This window comes from Hemibagrus wyckioides, linkage group LG10, assembly GCF_019097595.1.
Source record: "Hemibagrus wyckioides isolate EC202008001 linkage group LG10, SWU_Hwy_1.0, whole genome shotgun sequence".
Lineage (NCBI taxonomy): Eukaryota > Metazoa > Chordata > Actinopteri > Siluriformes > Bagridae > Hemibagrus > Hemibagrus wyckioides.
This window is the reverse complement of record NC_080719.1, coordinates 4693047-4712571: the sequence shown is the minus strand read 5'-3', so window position 1 is coordinate 4712571 and position 19525 is coordinate 4693047. Positions and strand designations below refer to the sequence as shown.

General features: G+C 40.9%; 1 protein-coding gene across 1 annotated transcript in view; it reads left to right on the top strand.

Annotated features, from left to right (window-relative positions):
• Window positions 1–19525, top strand: part of ankrd13c (ankyrin repeat domain 13C) — a 41107-nt gene that overhangs the window by 16479 nt on the left and 5103 nt on the right. The window contains exons 4-11 of the mRNA XM_058400409.1: window positions 9580–9665; window positions 12181–12226; window positions 13120–13186; window positions 15474–15618; window positions 15698–15829; window positions 15921–16082; window positions 17914–17993; window positions 18190–18288. Coding sequence (XP_058256392.1) covers window positions 9580–9665; window positions 12181–12226; window positions 13120–13186; window positions 15474–15618; window positions 15698–15829; window positions 15921–16082; window positions 17914–17993; window positions 18190–18288 — 817 coding nt within the window. The remainder of the gene's footprint in view (window positions 1–9579; window positions 9666–12180; window positions 12227–13119; window positions 13187–15473; window positions 15619–15697; window positions 15830–15920; window positions 16083–17913; window positions 17994–18189; window positions 18289–19525) is intronic.

The following is a 19525-nucleotide window of genomic DNA, read 5'->3' as shown; positions in this document are numbered from 1 at the left end:
AGAGAGGGAGAGAGTTCAAAGTGATGCTCGCTCTACTATTTAACAATGATCTCTGGAAATCAGGGTAAATTAAGTAAACTGCCCTGCTGCATTCATATTCTAAAGATCATTTGGAATTCTTTCTTTAACAACAGACACACACTGGCTTCATTCTAGAAAAAAGACCCCAACATATTGTGATTGATTTTTTCTCGCTTATTATTGCTGCATGTTATTAGCATCCTTAGAAGTCTATCCCTTTTAGCTAATTACTGTGTGGAGGGGGGATTCCTCTTGGTCTCTGTCAGTTATGAGATGAAAAAGAATTTATTAGGTGTGTGTGTGTGTGTGTGCATGCACCTCATCAGCCCTTGCTCCAGCCAGCCTCGTGGCTTTGATCAGTCGTATATTCTCGGCTTTCCAGGCTCCCGTTCCGCACACCGCCGTTAGCAACATTAAAGGTTAAAGCAAATAAGAAGCCCAGCAGTCCTTGTTATTTTTCAGGGTCATTGCTGGTTTAGCTGCCACGTATTTTACTGTGTTTTTCAAGGTTGTATAAGAATGAGAATGACTTGGGGGGGTGGAACGTCCACCCAGTTCAAATAGAGGGCTTTTCATTCGACATGTTTCCATATGCAAAAAGCAGACAGTCTGTTATTTTTGACTTATACAAATAATAAAGCACATGATATGAAGACAGATTTGCAAACCAGACTCGTTTGGCAATTTTGTGAGACAAAAACAGGGAAGTAAGTCTATGCAGAAATACAAAAATGTTTTTATTTCACACCAGAGGACGAGCGGTCAATCCTGACTGCGGAATTCAGGCGGATAGGGAGCGCCGTTTTGGAAAGGTTTGATACCCTAGGAGCAAAATGGTGTCGCTGTGCTTGTAGCAGAGGGGTGGGGTGGTGTATAACGTGATAGGGAAAGAAAAATATTAATACTGATAACATTATTCTGTATCGGAGTAGATAAGGACATTGCAAATATGTCGCTTCCGGGTATCTGGGTATGACATTTCCCTTGAAAAACAATACGTAAGGAAGTTTTATTCTAACAGAACTCATTGTTTATTACATGAAACAAATATGGTGTAATAAAGGGTAATAATCTCTGACATGAAGTCACTGTTGCCTCCACGAAGTGGATTATTTTCTTTTAACAGCGTTTTATTACAATAGATTTTTTTCCAACCATTATAATTTTTATTAATTTAAACTTCCTGCTTATCCATTTCTTGTTGCGGAACATCAACAAAACAAGTCGGTTTCTCTTACTTCAGCATTTCTTTCTTCTCCCTCAGGAGGCTTTTATATTAGCGGGTTTATTCCGAAGCAGAACATTTGGTAACGTGAAAGCTGTGACGTGAACCAGGAAGCACATTTGCGGTACCAAACCTGAGACGACCTTTAGGACAAAAAAGGGAAGTGGTAGCTCAGTGGTTAGGTGATGGACTGCTGATCGGAAGGCAGTGGGTTTAAATCCCACCTCCCGGGCCCTTGAACAAGGCCCTTAATCCTCAAGTGCTTCTCAAGTTGTCTTAAGTGAGATGTGGATAAGGGCGTCTACCAAATGTCTGTAGGAAGTGGTGGTATTTTGGTTGTGTTAGAACTGTGTTGCGATCGTGTCCATACTTTGTTCTGCACTTACTGAGGAAGTAAAATAACCTGTGTGACATCATTAATTTTCCCCAACATGTGTATCATAAGTGGCAGGGGAACATTGTGGGATACAGACAGACAGACAGAGAGAGACAGACGGACACGGGGAAAGAGGGAGACAGAGAGACTGACACAGGGATAGAGAGAGAGACAGACACTAAGGGGGAGAGAGAGAGATGGAAACTGGGAGAGAGAGAGAGAAAGATGGACACAGAGAGAGAGAGAAAGATGGACACAGAGAGAGAGAGAAAGATGGACACACAGAGAGAGAGAGAGAGAGAGAGAGAGAGAGAGAGAGAGAAAGAGACAGACACTGGGGGAGAGAGAGAGATGGACACTAGGAAAGACAGAAAGCCAGACCCGGAGACAGCGAAAAAGATGGACAAGGGGAGAGAGACGGACGGACAGAGAGACAGACAGACAGTGAGAGAGAGACGGACGGACAGAGAGAGACACGATTCACATGAAAGGCACCTCACCTCTCATTTTATACAACTGAGCAGTTGAAGCTTAAGTCCCTTGCTCAGGGGCCCAGCAGTGGCAGCTCAGTGGTCCTGTGGTTTGAACCACTGAGCTACTTCCTTCCTTCAAACACTTTCTCTTGTTAAATACTGGTACATTTAGAAAATCCATTTATTTTTCTTAGATAATGTAGAGCACTGTCCCTTTACTGTAGAAAGATTCAATAATTCAGCGCTGTTGTTTAAATCTTGTACATCTGCTGCAAATTTTTCATTCTGCTCTGTATTGTGTATGGATAAGTAGTGTATTTGTTCTAACTCCAATGGACACTAAACCGTACACACACGAGAGCTAAAAGGCTGAGCTGTCACATCTAATCACTGAGCATCCTGCGTATTATTTCGCCTTTTGCTTTTCTTCCCTGGAGAAAAACCGTAAATGCTACTGCACACGTGAACGCTTTCGCCGCTGCCCTCTGCTCCGCCTCAGAACCCTGACCGTGTTAGAGCAACATCTCAAGATCGCCTTCCTTTTTGCCTCGCTTTGATATCTGCTCTGTGTTTCACACCAGATGTATTCAATCCTCCCACATCTGTACCGAGGATGAGTGCAACATGTTCTGATGTGGTCTGAGAAATTTGGGAGGCAGGCCAGGGCGCTGTTTCTGTTTGAAAATAAGGGTCAGTTCCTGAAGAGCTCTTTGTTTTGTGGTGCTGTAGAAACGCTTCAATGCTTATAAAAATGTAGGACAAATTGAAGGAAAGTCACTGTTTCTGGAATCGTACTTGGAGGATTGAGCACCTTGCTTCCAGAAGTCCCAAATCTCCCAAATGGTTATACAGTGGAATCTCGGCATACGGATTTAATTTGTTCTGGAGGCGAGTTCTTAAGGTGAAAATTTCTATTGCGAAACAAATTTTCCCATCAGAAATAATGTAAATGCAGATAATCCGTTCCAGCCGCCCGAAAATATGACCAATATGAAGCGTATGTAAACTGTATGGCTGCTTACAAAGAACTGACCCAAGCCAAGCATTCCATGTCAAGGCTCCTCACAGGAAGTCGTGCCACCAAGTTTGGGCTAAAAATAGAACAGACCACCCACGCCAGCAATCTGTCACCAAGAAAACACGCGAAAAATCACCTAGCTTTTGAACACATGCCGAAGGCAACATTGGTATTGTGGGTTGACTTTTTCCAAACAGCTTTCACTGAATGAAATAAAATTTGTAACCTCGCTTTGGTTTGCTTTGCTTGGCTTTCCACTGATGCAAACAAGTTTTGAACGGCTCCCGGACGTAAGCACAACATAGCCGGTGTTCAGTTCGGTTCATGTGCTAAAAATGATTCGTATGCCGATGCAAATTTCTTGCAAAATTTCAATTCTTAAGGTGAAAATTCGTAAGGGAGGGCATTCATATGCCGATGTTCCACTGTATATATTGTCACTGGAACATCTCATGATTGGGGGCATTCAAGCTCTGGTCAGTATGAAGCTTACAGGACAAGGAAAGGCCACGTAGAATAACTCAGAAGCATATATGAGGCATAGCTTCAGGTCAGGATGAAGGTGGTTTATAATCCATAGCATATAATATGCATCATTTTCCTCCTCATCAAACTATTGACCTCTGAGAGACCTTGCTCTCTTTGTGAACGAGGCAGAGTAATCTCAGAAAAGTCCACGCCTGCCAAGATAGAAATGTTTCATCGTAGAAACTTTGAGATACAAAAGAACTTTGTATTGATTCGCAGTGACGTTTAGCTCTAATGGGAAAAATGACTCACAGCATAGCATACTTTCCTTTCGCAAGAGTTTCCAAGTAGAACCTGCTTAAAATGAGATGTTGTGAAATTCAACATAGGGGTGATACTTTCTGTGATACCGTTTTTTTTATGCAAATGGATTTAAATTGAAATCATATGTTTCTGGAATGTTCTACAAACTTTCAAACTTATCATGTGGGGATAATCTTCTAGGGGAAAAAAGAAACTTATGAAAGAAACAGATAGATAGATTTCCTGTACAGACATTGTTTTTAAAGGTAGGATTCGTCTGGAGTCACAGTACAATTCTGAATGTAGTTATGTAATGTCATTTATTCTGTAAAATCTGTTTTCCTTAAATGATATCCTAACTAGAACGTCAACTTCAATTTTAAAAAAATTAACTATGAAGATGTATGTTTCTGTCATACCTGAAATCTTCACTGTTCTTGGACTCATTGCCCTCTGTGCAAGCTTTAATGGACCTGATATGTGAAATGCGATATAGAAATATGGGAATCCTGATCAATAATCTCCTCTCTTGATGCTGTCCGAGAAGGTAGTGTAGTAATTCTAGATGATCTCCAGGCATCTCTACTCGGCAGTTTAACATGGATTGAACATGGATGAATTCGTTCAATTAAAAGTGTTGAAAACTTTCCCAGAAGTGGACATATAAGCCAACTGGCCTAAAATCAAATGTTTTTTATTTTTATTTTCATGAAGGATACCAATATAGTGGAACCTTGGCTTACAAATTTACGCCTCAAGAATTGAAATTTTGCAAGAAATTTACATCAGCATACAAAAACCGAACCGAACTGAACGCCGGCTAAGTTGCGCTTACGTCCGGGAGCCGTTTGAAACTTGTTTGCGTCGGTGGAAAGCCAGCAAAAGCAAGTTTATGAATTTGTTTTTCAGTCAGCAAAAGCTGTTTCGAAAGAGTCAACCCAGGATACCAACATTGCCTTCGGTATGCGTTCAAAAGCTATGCCATTTTTCACGCGTTTTTTGTTGACAGTTTGGTGGTGTGGGTGGTCTGTTCTATTTTTAGCCCAAGCTTGGTGGCACGACTTCCTGTAAGGACCCTTGGAAATTGGTAATAATGGTAATATTTTTGGGTGGCTAGAATGGAATATCTGCATTTAAATTATTTTTTTGGGGAAAGTTTGTATCGCAATTCGAATTTTCACCTTAAGAACTCACCTCCAGAATGAATTAGCTTCAACTCAGGTGCAAATAAGCTCCTGCTAATAATAATTAGTTACTAGTTATGGAGGTAAAGGGATTTTTGGGCATGGGAATCCAAGTGTAGCTGCTTTTGCTTGTATGTAATAATGCAGTAATCCATTGTACTTCTGTTTGCCACATAGGTCTAATCACGTTCATAAATTTAGGAACGCAATAAAGTTAGGTATCTAAAATCTGTACATAAAACAAAAGCTACATACCAAGTTTTACAAAGTAATAAATGATACAAAGAAAAATCAGTTCAATGTGACCATATTGTTTTGACCTAAGATGTATTTATGTCCAAAACAAGTTCCTTACTTAGAATTTTGAGTTGAATGACCATTCCATTACCCTTCTTTTCTTCATCAGAGGTCGAATCTCCTAAGTTTCTCGTTCAATGGATTGCAGTGTAAGGATGATGGCCAGGCTTTAATACAGTTTATCTGCATATAGTTATTCATCTCATAACGTCAAGGAAAAGAAATGAGCTGCAACAAGGCCAGTGTATGTAGGTGCACACAACCAAAAATTGCTTGTGCTACTTCCAGTTACTTGCTTGTTTGTTGTATTTGTAGAGGGCTTTTTAAATGCCTTCTAATCAGAAGCAACCTGGCTTTCGTGGCAGGCTGAAAATCCTTGGGGTATTGACTTGGATGGATTTTGGGATTGGCAAACCAAGAGTTCAAAAAGGAGACCGCAGCCAAGGTACACATGAGAAGTGCCAAACGATTATTGTTCCTTCAACAGTTTCTCAATTACATCTCCTACCATAATCTGAATCTGAAATATACTACATAACATCTATACAGTGAGATCTACTGCTCTTTTTGGGATTTTTTTTCTGCTCTGGAAGGGGAAGTGGACCTCATATGGAGGTGATTTTGTTGGCGATCATCATTCCCAGCAGATCTGGAGCACCATGTCTGGCTACAGGATTAGCAGGACCTTGCTGTTCTCTGCTCTCTGCTAAGCTCTTGAACCATTTAATAAACATTAGCAAGAGTAAAACCTCTGCCTGCTGTTATGTCACTTTGCTTTTTGCTTTTTGGCAAATGGACATTTTCGTTTCATTTTGTTGCTTTGTACCTTCTTTACATTAATACTTCAGTGTCTGGTCAGACTGATTTTTTTTTTTTTTTTTTTTTCGTGGACATTGGTCATTGTAGTTGTATATTTTCAGGTATTTCAACCACAGTATTTAAAAAAAGAGAGAGAGAGAGACCAGGAATTGTTTCACACTCTGGGGCATTTGCAGGCAGATGGCAAATTTGTAGCCTCCTGTAGCATAGCAAAGATAAAAAACACTCCTGTCGGGTCGCATCACCTCTGATTAAGCTGCTTGGTTGGACAAAGGCCCATATGGGCTTCTAATTTCGAAACCCTGGCTGAGTTACGAGCTTGGCACAGCCATGTCATGATCTTTTGCCACTTTGCACAACCACTGAGGTCACAAGGCAAGGCCTGCCCAAGAGTGTGTTGCATCAGTTACGAGAACCTAATGGTGTGCTACATCAGTCTGGATCGGACACTCTTGACCATTCTGGCCTGATCTTGCACTCTAATTTTTATTAGATATTTTTGTGCTATTTTTGGACACTATAAAAAAAAAATATATATATATTTTGGGCAGGACCAGGGAATTTGTGCACGACAACTACCACAGTGTGCCCAAGAGCACCCCAGGCCAGGAATCTCCAAGAGCAGGCACCGCCCAAATACGAGCACCCAAGAATGTGCAAGGATTAACAAGGACCTCCAAAGAGTGGTCAGCATAAAGCAAGAAGGGTCCAGGAATGGGATGCATCTAGCATCGTGTGTCCAAGATTGGGCAGTGTCTATCAAGAAGCAACCAGGAGTGTCCAAGAGTAAGCAAAGTCTATTGATGTGCAAAATGGACTAACACGGATCTAGGAGTACCCACAGGCAGGCAAGGGTGGGTTATATCAGGCCAGGAGTCTGCAAGATCTAGCAGAGTCTGTTGATGTGCACCATGGACTAACACGGATCTAGGCATAGTCAACGGCAAGCAAGAAGGGTCCAGGAGAAGGGTTGCATCCAGAGTGTCCAAGATTAGGTTATGTATCAAGAAGCCCCCAGTAGTGTCCAAGAGTAAGAGAAGTCTAGCAAGGAGTGCCCATGAGCACACAAGTGTGGGTTATATCATGCCAGGAGTATCCAAGAGCTGGCAAATCTATTGATGAGCACCTAAGAAAGCACTTACAGTCTAACACGGACCTCGGCATAGTCAACGTCTAGCAAGAAAAGTCCAGAAAAAGGGTTACTTCAAGAGTGTCCAGGAATGGGTTGCGTCTTTCAAGAAGCCAACAGGAATGTCCAATAGTGAGTGAAATCTAGCAAATAATGCCCAAGAACCTTGGACCAAGGTTGCCTTGAGGGTCCACCATGCCAGCCTACACTTGCCCACCAACCTGCATCTAAGAAATTGCTGCAATGGCATATTTTTCTGTCTTTTTACCTGCTTGTTGGTCAGCATTTTAAACCTTAGAAAATGGTGAACCTGCAGAGTAAATGAATGAACATTCTCAAATCGCAATTATATTTTCAGAAGGCTAATTTGAAGCATTAGGTAAAGGTATGTATGTATGATAGTATGAGCATACACTGTGTACCGTGTATCCCGCCTCATGAGCCTGACGGCTATGCTTTGCATTTTTTTTAATTGGGTGGATCAAAACATGTTTTTTTTTTCTCCTTTGATTATTCCCCAAGGTCATCTCAAAGAGCACAAATCTTGTTACGTAATTTTTACTTAGGAGTTGTCTGGAACGACACTGGCCTGCAGAGACTGTGCAAGATTGTCGGAGGTGTTTTTTTGTGCTGTAATGTAAACGAGCCACATTCCTTTCTTAATCCCTGACATAGCCTGTTATACCTTGACTGACATCTGACGCAAATCCAACTCCGAGCGGATGTCGGAACATCCAAACCTAAAGCGTGTAATTTTTCTCAGTGCTTCGGCGAAACCGAGTTTATTTTAAAAACCAGCTCATATTGGTTCCCCAGGGTTCCTCATTGCAGGGTTGTTAAGCTGAAAACTGTAGCGCTAAAGAGAGCTCCTGCTGCTGCTGTTCTGTTCCTTCAGCTTACCAAGGTCATTAGTTTATTCCGTCTTTTCCTGTTAAGTATTGTTTAGCAGAAACCTTAACATTAATTAAAGCTGAACTGACATATAGTTAAGCGCTGGCATTTGATATTTCGGTTATAGATTTGCTTCAGACTAGTGGAGGAATATATGATGTTTATGAATAATTTTATCATGAATTTCGCTATACATTTTCCTAACTATATTATGATTAAGATAATTTCATAAATTATATCTTTGGCAAAGTCGAAGCTGATTAGATGTTTAAGTGGTTTTCAACTTAACGGTCAGTACAGCAATGATGCCTATATGATCTTTATTGGAATATGCCTCTTTTGAATGCTTCATTCTGATTGGCCAGAAGTTGTTGACAATCAGTCTGGATTCAGGGTTTATCATTTCTATAGTAACTACATGCACAATGTCTTGACTGCGCCATAGAAACAAATTATAAAAACCTTTGCTTGTTGATATTTTAAAGATTTGATCTATGGAAGGAGTCTCCAGTGTCAATTCAGTCCTTTGTTACAGTCTGTAACTTTACATTTTTTTCCACATGGGGCAAATATTTAGGATGAGGAAGTTTCTGGATTACGTGACAACACTAATGGTTGGTGAATTGACCAACTGTTTGTGTGTGTTTACAGTGTAAGGGAAAACAGGAAGTAAGTAATAACTGGAAGTAGCATTTTTACAGACGTTCCATGAGACTAAACCGGATCAGTTGTCTGTCTTGAATCAATACTTTGTAATCATTGGCAAATTGCTGTTCATCACCCCACTCCATTGTTCATTGTTTTCATTTAATAAAAATATTTTATACCTTACATATACATATTGAGCTATACCTTGTAGGAGATAAGGTACAATAAGATTGAAATTGGTAGCAAAGCTTTATTTGGTAGTCCCGAACAGGCCCATGCTGCTTACCAAATGATTGATGCCTGTGCATTAAATGACCTCATTGAACTTGCAAACGAATGCATGGGCATCGATCCGCCTTCAGAGCTGTTAGCTAAAGGGCTTTGGACTGAGATTTCCATGAAGTTACGTTCACTATCAATTCACTCGCATGTTTCTCGTGGCCCTACTAAGTCCAAGATAAGAGTTCGTGCTTTCTACACGTATAGTTTATTTTGTTCAGGTCAGAGTAGGTGTGCTATTTTATGTGAGGCTTTACGAGGTAAATTCGGTCTTGGTGTAAAAATATGCTAATGCCCGAGTGCTTGGGTTTGTGTTGGTGAACTCTATGGGAAATTATAACCTCAAAGTTTTTTTGTGGCCTAGAGCTTAGTGGGCATGTGGGGAAAGTCGATGAGCTTTGCAGTGTGAGAAGCGTCTGACCCGAGTGCACGTCTTTTGTGTTTGCAGTCACAGCACTGTTGCGGAAGCTGAAGCAGCAGTCCAGAGAAAGCGTAGAGGACAAGAGGCCTCGGCTCCTCAAAGCCCTTAAGGAGGTAAGCAAATCTCACACACAGGACCTGTTCAGCCCCCTAGCTCCCATACACCCTCCCTCATTCCCTCCCGTTCAGCCCCCTCGTTCAGCCCCTTATTTGCGAGTTTACATCCAGTCTATATTGCGCTCGCTGGACGAGTTTAGTTTGAAAGCTGAGCACGTAGCGTGTTGTCTGAAAAAGCTCTGGCTTACTCTTGTGCAGCCATGGAGCTGCTCCAAATTCCTTTGGGCAATCTTTGGTTTGACGCAACACACACACACACAGACTTGTCTTACTATCCTTGCGAGGATGTTCACTAATCACTAATGCCGTTAATTAATGCATTAATCTGCACCTGACCTTAACCTTAACCTCAGTAACCATAAAGGAAATCATTTGTCTCTTTTGGCGCCCAACCAAATATCCTCAGAAGTTCAAGTCAGATATTTCTATCCCTGTGGGGACGTTTGACTCGTTCCCACAAAGGAAAACTGCTTTTTTTTTTTTTTTTGACAAATAAAGCAGTAACAAATATAGAAGAAATGCTGCTCAAGGTTACCACCAACTGGAACTAATGGAAGTCAGGGGCGGGGCTTAGAACACGGCTTCTGATTGGTTAAGCACTCGGCATGGACATTTACTTTACATTTACATGTACACCGGCAAACATTGCATTTAAAAAATAGACACACAAAAGTAATATTTACATAACAAATGCAGCATTTTTCATGTCGCTGTGGTTCAGGATTGGAAAGTGCAAGTCTGGAAAAAGACGGAACAGTTAGAAAGTTCTGGAAAACATTTTAGTCAAAGACAGAGAGGGAAAACCTTCCAAAAAGGTCAGATTCTTAAAAAAATACATACTTTGGTGTAAATTTCCCTTTGGGATGAATAGTGTCTGTCTGTCTGTCTGTCTGTCTGTCTGTCTGTCTGTCTGTCTGTCTATCTATCTATCTATCTATCTATCTATCTATCTATCTATCTATCTATCTATCTATCTATCTATCTATCTATAAGGAAAATCCAGAAAGAATATATCTATAATGGCATAGCGATTATATTTGATGAAATGTATTTCTGTCCAAAATGTACCCCCCCCCATTTTAATTTTAGGTCAGTAGTTTTTACGGCCTACGTGTGCACATGTCTCTAAAGACTGCTCTGCATTTCACCTTCTATAAACTGGCCAGAATAAATATTAAAGATATGTACATATATCCTGTGTGATCTGGACATGTCGATAAAGCTTGTGTTATATCCTGTGAGGAAAGAGTTTTCGCACTTTTTCTTCAGTATAAAGGTGCTTCCTCAAGTGAGATGAACAATAAAATATATAGAAATAAAATAAATTTTAGATCAGTTATTGAGAAGTACTGACTTCTATTATGGTATGGTCAAGTGACGTGTGTGTATATTGATTAATGGTCAAGCAGAACCTTTGTGGCCACGCCCCCTGCTTATAATGAATGTCAGTATTTGTCCTGTGTGATGATGCGTACACCTCGAAGACCCTCCTAGCTCTCGGATTTATACCGCGGATTGTGCTTCCCATTCCAATCGATCATAATTACTACAGATTTCCTTCAGGAGCACTAATTAAAATGAAAGACACCGTATATCTGATGAAATAATACTAAAATTAAACGCGGATGTCTCTAATGACCCTGTTTTTTCCTCTGGTTATTATGGTTGATAAATCTCTGGGCTACACGCGAGTGAAGAGTGATTTCATTGCAGCTGTAAGAGATGAGCTGGTTAACCAAACACACTGTCAGACCAACAATGCGAATCCAAGCACTTCTCTCTCTCTCTCTTGCTTTCGCGCTCTCTCACTCTCTCTCTCTCTCTCTCTCTCTCTCTCTCTCTCTCTCTCTCTCTCGCTTTCGCACTCTCTCTCTCTCTCTCTCTCTCTCGTTTTCACGCTCTCTCACTCTCTCTCTCTCTCTCTCTCTCTCTCTCTCTTTTAAATAAGTGTTTGTGTTTGTCCCAGGCGTCTTTCAATTTAAGGGGAAAAATTATGAAAGTTCAGGATTTTTTTCGTGTTCAGACTGGTTCTTGTTTTGAACTGAGTCGTGAAAAAAATGTTGTTTGTGTTCCAGTGAAGCATGGCATGTTTAGCGTGCTGGACACACACACACACACACACACACACACACACATGCACAACCCCTTGGAGGACTGCAATTTGCAGCATCTGCTGTCTGAGTGTCACTGAGACATTGGACATTTAAAGGCCGGCTGTGTTTATATCATCTGTATGAGAGTGAGGGGGGGGTGAGAGGGAGACTGAGGGAGTGAGAGAGGGAAAGAGAGAGCGAGAGAGAGGGAAGGAGCGAAAGAGCGTTAGAGAGAGAGAGCTGAGTTTAGTATGACGGAAAAACTGAATCCACCCTTCCCTTTTGGGGATTATTTATAAAACATTTGACTGCTATATCATTTACATCATGTGATAATAAACAAGTCACAAATCACTATTGTTATCTGGTGCAGCTGTATATTTTACCTCTTTATTTTACCTCTTTATTTTACTTTACAGCTTGGGGACTTTTATTTGGAGCTTCACTGGGACTTTCAAAGCTGGGGTAAGATTATGTATTTATTTATAAATTCCTGAAATGCAGATGGTTTAGGCAAAACCTCTGTAATGACTGCTCTGTGTGTGTGTGTGTGTGTGTGAGTGAGAGGCTTTACAGCATACTAATACAGTCTGAATTTTAGCAGGCGGTGGCTGTAGCTCAGGACAGCAGTCGAGTGTATTAGACTGAGGAAAGTGCAGCGTTGCAGAGCGGGATTACATCAGAGGGGACGGCGATGGCCAGCTGGATTACGGCAGAGAGAGAGAGAGAGAGAGAGAGAGAGAGGGATGGGTGGGGATGGGAGGAGAGACGGTTTAAAAACACACAGAGGGAGTGGCGTAACTGACAGAGAGGAACTTCGCACCTCCTGGTGGACATGTCATATCATTGCAGCTTGTCTTTCTGTCTAAATCCTAACACTCCTGTGAATCAAGCGATGTTTGGAAAGTTCCAGAAATAGTATTGAATCTTAGTGTGTTTAATTTATTATCACAGACAATATTAATCTAATCAAGAATTGTGAATATTCTTAGAAACCGTCCGTAACAGGTGAAGCAGGTTCCTTCTTTAAAAACTGTGATGCATCTCTCCTCCATGTGCCGTTAAAGGGCTCACCCAAATGAGGATGAGGTTTTGAGTCTGGTTTCTTCCTCATACCATCTAAGGGAGTTTTTTCCTCGCCACAGTTACCTCAGGCTTGCTCACTAGGGGTGATTTTGTCTAACATCTAGGACTTTTGTATTGTGTTTTGTTTCTTATGGTCTGTAAAGCCGCTTTGAGACAATGTCCGTTGTTAAAAGCGCTATACAAATAAAATTGAATTGAATTGAAAGCTTAAAGGAAATGACTGGGTTTGTTCTTTCACTAAAGGGGCTTTTATCTATTTTTCCCCCCAACAGTGCCTTTACTCTCTAGAATTTTACCCTCTGACGCTTGCAAGATCTACAAGCAGGGAATCAACATCAGGTCAGTATCATGGTGGACAAATGCTGTTTTGTGAGACAAGACTTCTAGATTTTGCAAAAATGTCTGTTTTATTTTTAACTAAACATAGCTAAGACTTGTGTGAAGTTCACAGTAAGAGAGCTTTTGATTGCTGCAAAGGTAGAACTTTGTTTTTCAGCGTTCAACCACAAGGGTCTTTAATAAGAAATGCAGTGCTGTGAGTGTTTTACAGCACCACAGTGGTTTTAAAATCTTTCTTTTCTTGCTGGGAACCAGTGTGTGGAAGTGTGAAGAGCAGACTGAAACCTTCAAGATTCAAAATGCATTCTGTATAAGGTCAAAAGTATACGGACACCTGATTGTCATACCCGTATGCGCTTGTTGAAAATCTCATTCCGGATTTATTTTGTCTTTGCCGTTACAATAAGCTCTACTTTTCTGCGATATGTTCGCTATATGTTGGAGTGTGGATTTGTGCTCATCTAACACAAGAGCATTAGTGAGATCAGACTCTGATGTTGGGATGTTGAGGAGGCTCAAGCTTCAGTTCATCCCAGCGGTGTTCAGTGGGGTCGAGTCAGAGTCAGGGCTCTGTGCCGGACACTGGAGTTCTTCCACTCCTCCACATCATGTCTTCATGGAGCTCTGTGCTTTGCTTTTGCACAGCGATGTTGTTGTGCTGGAGCAGTGTTCGAATCTCCAGTGAAGAGAAATCTCTGCGAAAAGTCCTACAAAGACTCGTGCTTCTGACTTTGTGGCAACAGGATGCAGGATGAAGCACAAGTGTCCAGATACTTTTGGTCTTATAGTGTTTGTCAGAGAGCTTGGACTGGTTAGATTACACCAGCATCATCTCATTCTGCTAAATCCCGTCTCTTGCACTGCCCACATCCTGTGCTGGGATTCGGCTTTATATGATGGAAAAGGAAGAAGATTCTGCAGCGGTAGAGATTTTTACAGCCTGTCTGATTTAACAAGATGTCTCTTCAGCATGATTTTCCGTGCGGTAGACGGATGAAATGCGGCAAATGAGGCAATTAGACCTCACAAAACCTCGATGATGATGACGAGGAGGGGGATAATAATGATGACAGCCATTAGCAGTCACAAGTATTGATTATGGAATTTACCGGAACCGGCTTATTTCATTTATGCGTTTTTTATGACATGCTCCAGCATGACTAATGACAAGTGGCGTCAACTGGAGTGTGAAATCAGCGCCTGTGTCGGAGTGGGCTGAAGTGGAAAGTGACTCAGTATATCCATGTCGATCCATTACCCATAACACCCCTCTTCAAACGATGACACTAAATGTTAGGTTTTCTGTATGGGGCTTCAGGGAGACTTGACCTATAGGTTACTAAACTCCATTAGAGACGACTTCGGAGAAACACCTTCCTTTATCCAGCGATAAATAGGCTGCAGTCAATAATTTCAGCTCACTATGGGTCTGAATAAATATTTCCTACTATAGAAACATCAGCTAGCGCAGCCAGAATCGGCACGATGGTCATTTCTATATGTATTACAATGCCGCTTAAAAGTTTGTGCACCCCTGCTCACAGACTGGTCTTGTAAATTTAGTGAAGACATTAATACTGTGGAAATAATACTGAATGGTGCAGTGACCAAGAAATATATGAAACAAATGATTTTACATTCTTAATAGCGTTCCTGATAAAGCTTTGACATTTTCCGTAAACCCAATCTTTTCACTCTTCTCCTAACCTGAACATGACTACTTGTTTGCAGAAACTATTTAATTTTATTTCATGTAAAAGCTACTAGAAATATTTTAGTACATTTCAGAATAGGCATTAACTTGCGTCTGTCGTAGAATAAAATTCAGACAGGAGCCTTACAACAAAACAAATGCCTTTAAGGCTAGGAAATAATATCTAAGCTCCGCCCCCAGGAGTGGCCCATATAGAGTCTATGTGATATGATCCAAAAACAAACAGTTTTGGATCGGAAAATTTTTTCCAAACAGATTTTCTCAGGTACTTTATAGACTTTTGATAAAGTGATGAATTAATTTATATTCTTTTTCAAATACTATTTTACCTTTAAATACACCCCTCCTAACTATTAATTTTTATGTAAAAGATACGTAGAATATTTTAGGATTCAGAATACGCATTATAATTGTACTATTTACGTTTGGATTTTTTTTTTTCCACATTTGTTTCAAACATAAACCTTAAAAATGCCTTTAAGACAATGGTAAAAAAAAAAAAATCTAAGCCCCGCCTCCAGGAGAGTCTAGAAAATGATTGACAGCAGACAGTTTCTCTGTCTCTCCTCTCAGGTTGGACACTACTCTCATCGACTTCACAGACATGAAATGCCAGCGAGGAGACCTGAGCTTCATCTTCAACGGAGACGCCGTTCCCTCTGAGTCTTTCGTGGTGCTGGACAACGAGCAGAAAGTGTACCAGCGGATACACCACGAGGTCAGCATGATCACACGCTCTACTCCGTCTTTGTTTCACTGAGGAACTCTTCTCACTCCATCTTTTTCTCATGTTACAGGAATCGGAGATGGAGACCGAGGAAGAGGTGGACATTTTGATGAGCAGCGACATTTACTCAGCTACGTTGTCCACCAAATCCATCACCTTCTCCCGAGCGCAGAGCGGCTGGCTCTTCCGCGAGGACAAAACCGTGAGCCATGTTCCCGTGGTGGAAAATTCTAAAAGTGTGTCCTTTTTTTTTTTTTTTAAGGAGGGGTTTTTAATCCTGGGTGCGATTACAGGAACGGGTCGGGAACTTCCTGGCGGATTTCTACCTGGTCAACGGCCTGGTTCTGGAGTCGAGGAAGCGGAGAGAGCACTTGAGCGAGGAGGATATTCTGAGGAACAAGGCTATCATGGAGAGCCTCAGCAAAGGAGGCAACCTCATCGAGCAGAACTTTGAGGTGAGATTAGAATACTGATAAATGTTAGACTTTACTCTGGTTATTTTAAATTAATTGATGTATTAGTATTGGTAAGACTCTGATGTTTTTACATTTATCTATCTATAAACTCTATACCCCTTTTTTCTCTTCTCTCTCTCTCTCTCTCTCTCTCTCTCTCACACACACACACACACACACACACACACTATCTCTCTCTCTCTCTATCACTCAAAATCTATCTATCTATCTATCTATCTATCTATCTATCTATCTATCTATCTATCTATCTATCTATCTATCTATCTATCAATAAACTCTATACCCATTTTTGTCTCTTCTCTCCTCTCTCTCTCTCTCTCTCTCTCTCTCTCTCACACACACACAGACACACTATATGTATCTCTCTATCACTCAAAGTCTGTCTGTCTGCCTGTCTGTCTGCCTGTCTGTCTGTCTGTCTGTCTATCTATCTATCTATCTATCTATCTATCTATCTATCTATCTATCTATCTATCTATCTATCTATCTATCTATCTGTCTATCTATAAACTCTATACCCCTTTTTTTCTCTAACCCCCCCACCCCACCCCACCTCACTCACACACACACACACTCACTCACACACACACACACACTTCTGTCTGTCATCTTTTTTCTCCCTGTGGTTTGGATTAAGGCTTTATATAAAAGCACTTGATGATGTCACTGGTGTAGTGGACACTGTGTGTGGTTTTTAATCGCTTTGTTTGCTTAAAAGCTTCACCGCTGACTGCTGGAGAGTTTTCTCGCCAGCTTTTTTTTTCCACTGCTGAGAAATGTTTCCCCTTCTGATTCGAGTTCTAGGCGTTTTCCTCTAAATGATGTGAAAACTCACAGGAAATTGTCAAACGCTTATTCAGCAAAAAGGCACAGGATTCTAACCAGTGCACAGATCTCACAGAGGTTTGCCATACTGACCAGATCTGCAGTAGATAACAAAGGAATCCTCTTCACTGGTGTGATGGAACGAGTCTCTCTAGAACTTTCTTTAGGCAAGAAGTTCTCCGCACAGCTGAACTGCAGTAACACGAGATTAGCCAATTCATCCTGTTTTTCTTGCTCAGTATGGTGGAAAAAGAGCAGCTCTAATCCGCCCCGCTGTCGTTATTAACCCAGATTCCTGTAAATGTAGAACAGCAGGATCCTCCGGTTCTTTTTAGAACAGAGTCACACTGAGACCCGGCTGAAAATCAGCTACTTCCACCTCCACCCTCTTTCTCCTACTTTAACGCCTGCAAGTGCAGAAAGAAGTTGAAGATCTTTGTGTTAAATGTACAGCAAAGGCTACTGTCATTAAACATGCATTCGCATATACACACACACTTGCATACACATGCATTTGCATACACACACACATTCACATACACACATTTGCATACACACACACACACACACATTCGCATACGCACATACAAGAAAACACTCATTTGCATGTAACACACATTCACATGCAACCGCATCTTGATCTTGTTCGCACACATGATCTTGTTTGCACTCGCACACACGATCTCGTTCGCACACACGCACTCGCACACCCACTCGCACAAAGATAAAGCTTCCTGAATGCAGCCATTTTAAGGCTCATTAAAATAAGTTTCCGGTTGCTTGGATATTCAAATTCCCCTTCACATCACATAAAACTGAAAAAGCAAATAAAAAAACAACAAATTGCTCAATTTTTAATTATTTGATGGGTTAAAGATGCTGGAGTCGAGTCTAGTGTGTAAACCTGTAACATACACTGCTTCTGTATGAGTCTTTTGCTGAATGAATCATAATTTTGTGTGTGTGTGTGTGTGTGTGTGTTTAGCCGGTGAGACGCCAGTCCCTGACGGCTCCCACCCCGAACACTATTTCCTGGGAGGAGTACATCACAGCTGAGACCGGAAAGTGCGTCTGATCTTCATTTTTCTTTCCCAGTAAATCAGCATGCGATCGATTTGTGTTGCAGTAAATCAGGGGTTTTGTGCTGCAGCGCTGAATAAAAGGCTTTCTTATTAAACTCTGCCTCAGTTCTGCTCTCTTCACTTCTCCTCAGCTCCAGATTCCTCACAGCTTTCTGTACAACTCTCTATCTGTCTTCCAGAGCGCCTCACCTGGGGAGAGAACTCGTCTGCAAAGAGAGCAAGAAGAACTTTAAAGCCACCGTCGCCATGAGTCAGGACTTTCCTCTCGGCATCGAGTCGTGAGTGTCTGTCTGTCTGTCTGTTTCCTTCTGTCTGTCTGTCTTTGTTTCCTTCTGTCTGTCTGTCTTTGTTTCCTTCTGTCTGTCTGTCTTTGTTTCCTTCTGTCTGTCTGTCTTTGTTTCCTTCTGTCTGTCTGTCTTTGTTTCCTTCTGTCTGTCTGTCTTTGTTTCCTTCTGTCTGTCTGTCTTTGTTTCCTTCTGTCTGTCTGTCTTTGTTTCCTTCTGTCTGTCTGTCTTTGTTTCCTTCTGTCTGTCTTTCTTTCTTTCTTTCTTTCCTTCTTTCTTTCTTTCTTTCTTTCTTTCCTTCTTTCTTTCTTTCTTTCTTTCTGCTTTTCTTTCTTTCTTTCTTTCTTTCTGCTTTTCTTTCTTTCTTTTCTTTCTTTAACTTATTCTTTCTTTCTTTCTTTCTTTCTTTCTTTCTTTCTTTCTTTCTTTCTTTCTTTTTCTTTCTTTCTTTCTTTCTTTCTTTCTTTTTTTCTTTCTGCTTTTCTTTCTTTCTGCTTTTCTTTCTTTCTTTCTTTCTTTCTTTCTTTCTTTCCTTCCTACCTTCCCTCTTTCTTTCTTTCTTTCTTTCTTTCTTTCTTTCTTTCTTTAACAACAACAACAACAACAACAACAACAACAGCAACAACAACAACAACAACAACAACAACCTGCATAGCAACAACCATAGCAAACAACAACAACAACAACAACCATTACCCTGCCTTCCTCTTAACAACTTAACAACAGCAACAGCAACAACAACAACAACAAGCAACAACAACAACAACAACAACCATTACCACCTTTATAACAACATTCCCTGCAGCCTACTCAACAACAACAACAACAACAACAACAACAACAACAACAACAACCTGCAGCCTGCAGCTATAACAACAACAACAACAACAGCAACAACCATAACAACAACAACAACAACAACAACAACAACAACCTGCCTTCCTCATTAACAACAACAACAACAACAACAACAACAACAACAACAAGCAACAACAGCAACAACAACAACCATAACAACAACAACAACAACAACAACAACAACAACAACAACTGCCTGCCTATAACAAACAACAACAACAACAACAACAACAACCATTACCCTGCCATATAACAACAACAACAACAACAACAACAACAACAACAACAACCATTACCTGCAGCAACAACAACAACAACAACAACCATTCCTGCCTTCCATAACAACAACAACAACAACAACAACAACAACAAC